This window comes from Gavia stellata, chromosome 4 (assembly GCF_030936135.1).
Source record: "Gavia stellata isolate bGavSte3 chromosome 4, bGavSte3.hap2, whole genome shotgun sequence".
In the NCBI taxonomy this organism is placed as follows: Eukaryota; Metazoa; Chordata; class Aves; order Gaviiformes; family Gaviidae; genus Gavia; species Gavia stellata.
The window spans coordinates 45101705-45112052 of NC_082597.1; the positions used below are offsets into that span (position 1 = coordinate 45101705).

The 10348-nt window shown below is 52.7% G+C and overlaps 1 protein-coding gene across 1 annotated transcript; it reads left to right on the plus strand.

Moving 5' to 3' along the window:
- Positions 1 to 3841: 3841 nt before the first annotated feature.
- MYF6 (myogenic factor 6) lies at positions 3842 to 5376 on the plus strand. Its single transcript, XM_059816933.1, has 3 exons — positions 3842 to 4360; positions 4631 to 4721; positions 4976 to 5376. The coding sequence occupies exons 1-3, from the start codon at positions 3842 to 3844 to the stop codon at positions 5092 to 5094; spliced, it is 729 nt and encodes a 242-aa protein (XP_059672916.1). The 3' UTR covers positions 5095 to 5376.
- Positions 5377 to 10348: the final 4972 nt, after the last annotated feature.

Genomic DNA, 10348 nt, shown 5'->3' on the forward strand with positions numbered 1-10348 from the left:
CCTGCAGATTAAAATGAGAATGTAAGCACATCCTGGGTGAGTATTTGAGTGCACCTCTTGACATATCAGGAGGAATGGCAGACAATGAACCTCTAATAGCTTAGACTGGTGTCCTAACTATGTGACATACAGGTTACAAGTTACAACAAAACATGGACATTAACACATATCCCCAGACACGCCACCTACCCTTACCCAAATACACTACAAAACGCAGATGAGAAAGTCTTCTGTGTGAATTGGAATTGACAGAGAACAGGATAGGAGGAAGAGCCTAGACTTTTTCTTTAGCAAAGAGGTACTCTAAGTGGTTGCCTTGAGACTATAACGAGGAAAGTGTATCATTTTTTTTCTGTTGAGAAATTACATGAAAAATGCTAAAATTTTAAAAGATGTTATTTTTCGTGTGAAAAAAATGACGTTAGCAATATCAGTAGATGATATCAAGCCAAATGTTAGAGGCATTTCAGAAACTTGGTGAAACGCAAGTGCCCTTTCAGAATGCCACACAGGAGTGGATATGCATTGATCCCCACTGATTACTAATGCCACTGCAAAGAAGTGTCAAAGAGATCAAAGATTAAAAACACCCAATGCTTGTGGCTGGAAGAATCTTGAGGAGAGTGAAGGAGAAAAAGGAGGTATTTAGAGTGGTATGCAGTGCTATGTGGGTCCTAGATGACAAAATATTTCTCTATAATTCTGAACTTCTGCTTAAACTATAAGGTATCAAGAGTGACCTGGGCAGTTTGAGGCTCATTATTCAACCACAATTTTTCCAAAAAGCTTATGTGGAAAAGTGAATTCGGAGGGATCAAAGTTCTGGGGAGAGCTATGACTTAAAATGCAGTGCATCTTTCTTGGATTTGGGTCATCCTGACCCATTACTGAATTTACCACTCACTAACTACTGAAATACTTCTTTGGTAGGATAACAGACCTTGTAGACCAATAAAATACAGTACATCTTATATTTTACTTGTGTAAATATACTGAAAGTAAATTTTCAGTAGAGTACCACAGTATTCTGGTGGAAGCGGTAACAACTGAATAAAGAGCTGGCTTCACAGACTGAGAGTGAGTTTTTCTGTAAGGGGCTATCAAGCCGACTGAAGTTACAAGTGGAGTTCAGCAGTGATCCTCCTTCCAATTCCATGTCCAGTTGTTCTTATTCACGTGCTTTTACTTCCTCTTATGTCTTTGTGCTTATATCTAACGTGATCTGGAATGCAAGGCATGAAGAGAAAAAAGACCAGCATCAACTTTTGAATCCTCCACTTGATCCACTTTTGTAATGGAGAACATCACCGAGGACATTTTGTTCAAATACGCTAGGGTTGTTTGCTAGCTGTGTTATGTTCACCAAGGAGCTGGAATGGGAGTTGTGGTGTGATGGCTACAGCAAAATTCAAGTTGCTTATGTGATGGGGAAATTGGCCGACTTCATGCAAATTAAAATTCAGTTACAGCTGATAGAAGTTTTGCTTGATAAAGGGCTAACTATGCTGTGCCCACATTACTGTGAGGAACCAAATCTGTTTACTCTAGCACTAAGTGCTGGAAAGAAAGAACTTTTTGTTTCCTGTTTAAAAAAAAAAAAATCTGTTGACAGCAGAAGGAGCGTCTGGCTCCTAAACTTCCAGTTTCCCAACTCCCTAAGTCCAGTTAAAACTCCTGAAAGGAGAACAACAATTTGGTAATGATATTTCTCCCTTAAACTAAGTTTTCATTTGTGTGCCTTACCAGTGGATTGATCTCATCTCTGTCTTGCTCCAAACATTCCCAGAGCAGTAGTGAAGAAACTAAAGATTAAAAGAAAAAATGACTGTAGTAAATGTGAAAATGTTTTAAATAGTCAGTAGACTTACGATTTTTCTTTTTTATTATTACTACCACCACTAATTGTATGGGACAAACATCCTTGTGGGACTCCAAAGCATGTAATGCCAAGGGGTGGCTCCTCCCTGGATAGTCAGCAAATTAAATGAAAAACAGAAGGGATGAGTAAAGGTCAACATTATATCCCTTTTTAAAGGTAGAAAATTAAATCACAGGGAAATTAAGTGACTGGTCAAAGGTCAAACAGAAAGCAAGTTGCAGGGCATGGAAACTGAGAAACTGTGTCTTATGTTCAGCTCCTTAACTGCAAGACTACCCTTTCTTTAATCTGAAAAGGAAAAAAACCCTCAGTGCTGGAATATTAATATCAAAATTAGTTTCGCTGAGAACAGTCTGAATTTCTCTGTCTCATCCAAAACTGGATATTGTTCTGCCTCATTAAAGCAGACATGAGATCCATTCCAACAACACTCATTTGGTCAAAACAAAATCACAACTACTCTTTAAAGTTTTTGTACTCCGAAAAGTTGGTTTGCAATCAGTTTTGGAGAAACAGTCAAGTCAATGATGAATTTCATTGTAGCTCTTGAGAAATGAACAAAAATGCCAGAATTCCCTTCAGAAAGAATGAAGTTAGAAGCTACATTTGAAAGATATTGTGGTATTCCAGGGGCTTCATCCACTCTTCATATATTATTGTGAATTTCTATGAAAAAGCATACATTTATATGTGTGTATACACATGTATACACACACAGAAATATACTTACTTATCCACGTAAATCTACACATATATATGTGTGTGTCTATAGATATGGACACATATATATGCATATACACATATATATATTTTTACATAAGCAGAGAGAAATTACATGTGATTTAAGGGACACAAGGCAATCCAGGGAAAGAGGCAAACAGGCCATTTTCCCATACCTTCTCTTTCTTGATGTAAGAGAAGCCTAGACATGATGTGACATTAGAGTATACGCTAACAGAGTGATCACAAGCTCCATTTCTGTCTCAGGGGCTCGGAAGCTCTATATACCTTACCAGGCCAAAGGGATTAAACTGCAGTTACACCAGATGCCTGTGCTTTGCTTGCCCTGAACACCGTCAAGGACAGGGGCTGTCCGGAGAGCCCCATCAGACTGTAACCTAGTCACCTGGAATCACTCCTGTCACCTCATGGGCAACGTGGGAAAGTTCAGATTAAAAGACTAAGCCAAGGTGCAATAACCGTGGGTGCTTCAGCACTGCAGGAAGGCTCTGCCTTGGCAACCTTCCCCCTGTGTGTGAAGGAACAGTGAGCTTGGCTCCTAACCTTGGGCTGGCCCGAGTGGCTTGGGTCACAGGAATGGCATGCTTTAAGGAAGGAGGGGGCGGGGGAAATAGCAGGGGCTTCTTCTGAAAATATTAACCCCGTGTATTTGGAGAGCGATGGCTGCCTTTGAAATCTCTCCTTATAGATCTATACTTAGCACGGGGGCAAGGAGCGTGCACTGGGGGGTGTGAGGGGTGGGCTGGGGGATGGCTCCCTGTGGAGCCTCGCGCCTTTGTCCTCCAGCCGTTCCCCTGTGGGCTCGGCAGCGGGGACGCGGCCACCCGCCGCGCCTGGACGCAGCTCCCAAGCCCCCACCTCACGTGCCTTAGCTGCATCCCAAGCTCACAGGATTTTGGGGCGGGGGGGGGAAAGTTGGGTTGTAATTTTATTTTTTGTTTGTTTCCCTTTTTTTTTTTTTAATTTGCCTCCCTCCCCTCGTGCCCCCCTCCCCCTTCTAAATAGGAGATGTTCTCAGGACAGCGCCCAAGAGACTGGCTGGAATCAGTTTTGGAGGGTGATGCACCGCGACAGCTAAAAGTTGGATAGGGTTTCAGCAGCTCCTATATAAAGCAGGGGGGACTTATGTCACTGGACTAATTAAATTCCATCTGGGTTGTTCCTCGGGGTGTTTTTGAGCCTGCCACCCAACTCAAGCAGGCAGAGAGTCCGAGGGACAGCATGATGATGGACCTTTTTGAAACTGGCTCCTATTTCCTCTACTTGGACGGGGAGAATGGAGCCCTGCAGCAGCTGGAGATGGCAGAGGGATCCCCACTGTACCCAGGCAGCGATGGCACCTTGTCCCCGTGTCAGGACCAAATGCCGCTAGAGGCCGGCAGTGACAGCAGCGGAGAGGAGCATGTGCTGGCACCCCCGGGACTACAACCCCCTCACTGCCCCGGCCAGTGCTTGATCTGGGCTTGTAAAACTTGCAAGAGAAAGTCGGCCCCCACGGACAGACGGAAAGCAGCCACCCTGCGGGAGAGGAGGAGACTGAAGAAGATCAACGAAGCCTTCGAGGCTCTGAAAAGGCGGACTGTGGCGAACCCCAACCAGAGGCTGCCCAAGGTGGAAATCCTGAGGAGCGCCATCAGCTACATCGAGAGGCTGCAGGACCTCCTGCACAGGCTGGATCAGCAGGAGAAAATGCAGGAGATCGGGGGGGACCCCTTCACCTTCAGTCCCAAGCAGGGAAATGTAAGCACCGCCGCTTGACTCCTTCCGCCGCCCCGGCAGCCAGCTGCGAAACCGCCGCGCCCGTCCCCTCCCCTCCTCCTCGGCACGGCCTCTGCGGCGGCCCGGGCGGCCGGGCAGGCTGGCGGGCGCGGAGGGGGCTCCTCGAGCAACGTACGAGCTCTTCGGGCCTCCAGCGGGCAGCCGGCCAGCCCCGGGGAGCCGCGGTCCGCCTTACTAACGCCCGTCCTCTCCCCGTGTCTGCCCCCTCCCGTCCCCTTGTGTGTGCCGCAGATCCCCACTTCAGACTTCCTGAGCACCTGCAGCTCCGACTGGCAGAGCGTTTCCGACCATTCCCGAGCCCTAGGAGTCAGCCCCAAGGAAGGTAACTCGCACCGCGGCCGCCGGGCTCCTTCTGCGCGGCGCAACGGCCGCCGCCGCCGCCGGGCCGTGCTCACCCGCCGCCCCCGCTGCCGCGCGCCCTTCCCGTGCCCCAGCGGTCGCAGTCCCCAGCGGCCGCGGCCCGCAGCGGTCTCTCACCCTCCGGCGCCCGGGCCCTCCGCCTGCCGGGAGCCCTGCGCTGTAGGCCTGGCGAGGAGGAACGCTTTGCTCTTTAATCCCTTTTCTGTCCTTGAGCAGGAGGCTCCATCGTCGAGTCGTCGGCCTCCAGCAGCCTTCGCTGTCTCTCTTCCATAGTGGACAGTATTTCTTCCGACGAGCCGAAACTGCCCAGCGCAGAGGAAGTGGTAGAGAAATAAATCCGGTTGCTCTGGTAGTATATTTAACGGAGATGGAGCCCCCACCCCCTTCCCTCTAAACTAAGTAATGAAGCAAATTAACACAGTGGAAAGCCCAGGCAGGGGCCTTGTTAAGGTCGAGTCAAGGTACACCTACCCCAAAGAAAATGGCTCTCACTGACTCGAGCCAAACAGACTTCCCCCCTTTTTCTTTTCTCCTTTTTTTCCCCCCGAGTTTTGTTTTCTTTAAATTGTGTTGCATAGACCACCCGTCCTTTTCTTCTTCTTTTTTTTTTTTTTTTAAATTTAAGATTCTTACCTGTGTACCGGTGATCCGCTTTGGCTGAGACTCACCGGAAAGTTCATTCCTGTCTGAGTGAAGCTGTTGGTTGCATTTCGTGTTAGTCGTATTTAAAGAGTTCCCACCTCGTTTCGTTCCTGTAAATAATTTTAGTACTGTCTTTTCTTTTGTAAACATAACAAATATATATTTAAATGGTGGAATGTGATATTGTATATAAGAACAGACGGATTTCTTGCATTGTAAAATAAAGCTCTTTGTGTTACAGTGTTTCCCCCCCTCATAGTTAAATAATGAGCCGATCTCGGAGTTAAAACCCGCCACTGACTGCAGCGAGATCAAGCCCTGAGGAGTCAGACATACGTAGAGACACGACCCGCTGTGACGGGAGGCAGCACTCAGGACATTTTTCCTTCGTTTTCTCCTCTAAGGAGCGTCCCTCCTTATCTAGGGCCTCCCCCGTCCGCTCCCCGGGGACGCCGGGCAGGCACGGCTGGCTGCCCGGGCAGGACCCCGCAGCCTTTCGGGGCGCCCGCTGCCCCTTTCCTCGCCGTGCTGGCGGAGCGCGCCTCCGCCCCGGAAAAGCGGTGCTGCTCCCCTGAATGTCCGACAGTGCCGGTTGCGTATCTCGCCAGGCGGGGACGCTTCTTCGGCCTTGTCCTGCACACGGTGGGTGAGCTTAGAACGGGGAAGCGCAAAGAGACCTCTGCTCTCAGAGGAGAGGGAGGCTCGGCGCCTCTCACCTTTTCCTCTTGGCACCGGAGGACTTGAACCCAGGCCTTGTCTGCGGCAAAATGGATGGGCTTGCTACCCTCACGGGGCAGCAAACCGCTGTGACAGGAGCCCGCTCCCTTGGGGGCTGGGGAGCTGGGATTTCTTTCCGGGAAAGGCAACTCCCCTTGACTTCCTTGAGCCTGAGGGAGAAGAGAATGGGGTCCCTCAGGGAGGAAAGAGTTAAGCAGCCGAAAAGGGTTTGGGGGGGTGGGTGACAACATATGAAGCCTTTCACTCAGTGATGTAAAAAAACACAGCCTCTCCGAGGATGGCGGAGCGGAGCTGCTCACAGTCGGAGCGTTACGGTTTGTAACAGATTGTTTGCACCCGGGAAGGGGCGACCACCCGGGAAGAGCACAGGCTGCCCTGCACACCCACGGGGCTCGCCGGACAGCTGACAAAAGCGAAGGGACGCCGCTTCAGCTCTGCCCGCGGGCGCTCTCCTCGTCAGCTTTAACCCTTGATATATTTTGGGGGTTTGCTTTTTGAAAGGTCACAGCCACGTTTCCGGACGGTCTCACCCTTCTCGGCCGGCTCGGGCACGGGTACGTCCGTCTGAAGGGGAAGCTCGTGAGAGAGGCCGCCCCGGGAGCTGGCTCTCGTCGCGGTGCCCTCCCGTCTCCCTCCCTTTTTGTGCCACCGTGGCCAGCCTGGTTTTTAAGACGCTTGAGTGCTCGCTCCGATTGCTCTCTGCGGAGATGCCCTGTTGTAAGGAGTAACTGCGGCGGCACAGCATGTGGGCACGTAGTGATACGGCAGTTTCCCCCTTTTTCTCGTTTCAGATAAAACCCCTTTCCCTCGGAGAACTCTGCGGCGCTTCGGGAAAGGCGGGTTTTCCATGCAATCTCTGCGTTTTGGCGAAAGAGCGAAGATGTTACAGTTTTCTTCTGTAGCGAAGGGACTTGATCAGTAACAGAGTGTTCAGATCGGGTTAGCGGTCGTCGCCTTCCCTAATAATTTGTTCCGATCCCGCCGGGTCAGGGAGAAGGGCTACGCCTGATGCAGCACCGGCCGCACCAAGCCCCGCAGGACCCGCTTCCCGCAGCGGGGCAGGAGCGGTGTTGAAGCACCCCCGAAACCGCGCTGTCACGCCAGCACCCCGCCAGCCCACTGTCGGGTTTGCCCTCAGCCCAGCATTGACCTCAACGAACTGGCCCGTCCGCCCGGTAGGACCCCCACGGCAGGGTCTCCTCCAGAGGCAGGGTAACTTGAGCGGTTGTTCGGAGTACGTTTGCCTAAAGGAAGGGTTTTTTTCATTAAATAAAGAAAATACCTCCCGAAGATACTCTCCGTGACCCCCGCGGCTGCGGCTGACATGCCGGCCTTCCCAGTGAAGGTCCTCAGTGTGTTTGCAATTAAAATGCTTGTGTTTGATATTAATAACGATAATCTTTACCTAAGTCCCCAGCCAAAGCAAACAGGGCCCTGGAATCACAAAATCAAAGGGTCATAACTGGGTAAAGACAAGAGGTTTGTGGTTTAATCAAGTCTTTTTCCGGAGGGGCCATGCAAGTGCCCCCTCCCACTCCCCCCGCGCCCTCCTTCCCGCTGCGGATTATTTAACACGAGAGAGGGGGGCTGGAGCGCTGCTCCCGGAAAGCCCGTGCTAAACACCGGCCTCCCTCGCCCCTACCTGCTCCGCTCCGCCAGGAAGCCACCTGCTCGCTCCCCGAGCAGAGCAGGGCTGCGGGAGCACCGGCGGCCCGCGGGGAGGGGTGGCCGCCGCAGCGGTGCGGGGATGCCCGGCCCGGCCCGGCCCGGCCCGGCCCGGCCCGGCCCGGCAGCGCACCGCCGGCCGCCCCAGCTGCCTGCCCCGCTGTGCCGGCTGCGCACGGGGAAGCGATGGATGGGTCGGGGGAGACGGGGTGTCTGCAGTGCCACTGCCTTGTCACCGCTCTCCTCTGGAGTGACGCGAGCGAGCGTTTAAAGCCCATTTTTCTCTTGTGCATCTTTATTTTCCTCCGTAAAACCTCCCGCAACCCGGAGAAGGAGGCGGGCAGCCGGCAGCGGGCTCAGCTTGTTTTCTGAGGTCGAAGGCAAGGCGGGCAGGGGTCGACCCAGCAGCTATTTCCACGGGGAAAATTCCTGCTTGGATCGCTCTGCTTTGGGGAACCCGTACGATTTTTCCAGAGCTTCCACCTTTCTGTGGAGAAGGAGCTGGGGAATGGGAGAGGGGGGCAGGGGAGGGAGGAGGTTGAATAATTGAGCCATGTGCTCACTGGGACGTCCCTGCGATAGCAGGAACTAGCAACTTTTCCCAGTCTCAAGGCTGCTCAAAACCCCCTCGTGTCCCTTTGATCTCTCCTGGGAGTCCCAGAGTGCCAGCAGAGGCCAATGCCTTCTTCAGCTGTCTTCTATACAAATCCCTCTGGCAGGTACTAATGTGTTTACTTAGGTGCGCACGGTTCCCAGCGCTGGGGGGAACCAAACGTTTCTCACACGGCTGGAAGCACCCGGCCACAACAGCCCAACTGGGAAACAGTTTTGCTGGCGAGCGCGGCGCGGAGGAGCCCTCGCCGCCGCCGGCACCGGCACCCACCCGCCGCGGGCGGGGAGAGGCGGGGGGTGATGGCGGCACGGAGAGACGCGCCTGCGGCTTCCTTCGTGTCGGGCGTCGCCGTCCCCGCACGCACCGTTAAATAAAATACACCCGTAAATTACGCTCTCGCTGCCGGTTGCTGTCCCGCACCGGGGCCCGGGCGTTCACCCCGGCGAGGCCGGCGGTCTGCGGGGGAACAGCGCAGTGCTTTGACGCGGCGCGGCTGCGCGCTGAAGGCGCTCCGCAGGGCCGGGGGCGGGCACGACGGGGCGCGCTCAGGTGGGTCCCAAACACCTCTCACCCCCCGGGCCGGTGACTTGAGGTTTCGGTCGGATTTTCTTTGTTAAACTAGAAAGGCATGGGGCTTGGAAAAGGATTGCACGCTCTGCAAATGGTCCCCACATGGGACTGAATCCCTCCAGAAGTAGGTGCGGCACAGCAATTGCTGCGGAGCGGGGAGGGTTGGGGTGAGGAACACCACTTAAAGAGGTCCTGACGCGTTCACCATTTTCTCCCTGCCCGTCCACAGGAGCAGACAGTGTCTGGTGCTCAGGCTGTTCCCGCTTTCCGGACTTGAGCCTCCCGTCTCCTGAAATGCAGCACTGTCCCCCGCCCCCCCCAGCAGCCTCATTAGCCAGCCTTGTAGTTTGTGTTTTCTCTCCCCGTTCTTTAGTTCCACTCGCCTGCTGCACTTTCGCAAATTTGTTTTGAGATCACTTTACCAGCCGAGCCGGGGGCTCTTAAGGGATACTAATTACAGGTTTTTTTCTTCCTGAGTGACAGGGTCTTCCATCCTTTCTTCCCCTTCCCCCAAAATATTCAAGGAAAAAGTAAACAAATTTTCCTAGCTCCTCAAAGACTTTTGGGAAAAGGCACGCTTCTTAACAACCGCAGCCCCGCTGGATTACGAGTTAAAGCTGCGAGCTAAAGCTCTGCGCGCCAGGAGAGCGGGACCCAGGGGGCTGGCATTGTGCACAGGGAGATCCACGGTGCGTGCTTGGAGATAAACCCCTGAAAGGTGATCAGAACTGCAACCGGCACTTTAAAGATCAAGTTTATTTGTGCACAAAGCATAAATCTGTAAACAGGTCTATTTTAGCCAGCGCAAACGTGGTAAATCAAATTGTGTTGTGTGCGCGCACGCCACAGCCCAGCGAAGAGTTCAAGTTACTGCCGAGCGGAGCCCCTCCTGACGGGCGGCTTCTTAGGAAAACAATGGGGAACTGCCCTGTTTCAGATGTGGCCCAGCTAAAGAGCAACCTGCACCTCGGAGCGGCAGAAGCCTGAAATTCTGAGCTTTCCCCTCCCTGTAACTTTACTCCTTTATCAACTCTCTGCTTTTCCTACAGTATTCATTTCAAAGGGGGCTCCCCCGTTTATGGCCCCAAATAAACCGAAGCGGTGCAGATGTAGCCTCACCCAACCTTTAGGTAATTATGCATCTGCTCGTGGGAAGAAGGGTATGTACGTGTTAAGGGTTTTTTTTAGGAAAAGTTTTCTCCTAAGAGTAGAAATCCGCCTTTGGGGGGCTGGAGGGGGGGCAAGGACCATATGGGGTCTCTCCAGTCCCAGCCCCAGCCGCAGCTCCCGGCCGCTCTCCGCCTCTCCCGGGCGGATCGGAAGGCTTTCCAGCGGTGTGCGCTTGTGCAAGACACCTCTCT

What these genes read in the sequence shown, in the direction of transcription:
- MYF6 (XM_059816933.1), top strand. Translation starts at nt 3,842, where the DNA reads ATGATGATGGACCTTTTTGAAACTGGCTCCTATTTCCTCTACTTGGAC. An exon ending in TCAGTCCCAAGCAGGGAAAT is followed by an intron (nt 4,361 to 4,630) that starts GTAAGCACCGCC and finishes TGTGTGCCGCAG; the next exon opens with ATCCCCACTTCAGACTTCCT. An exon ending in AGGAGTCAGCCCCAAGGAAG is followed by an intron (nt 4,722 to 4,975) that starts GTAACTCGCACC and finishes GTCCTTGAGCAG; the next exon opens with GAGGCTCCATCGTCGAGTCG.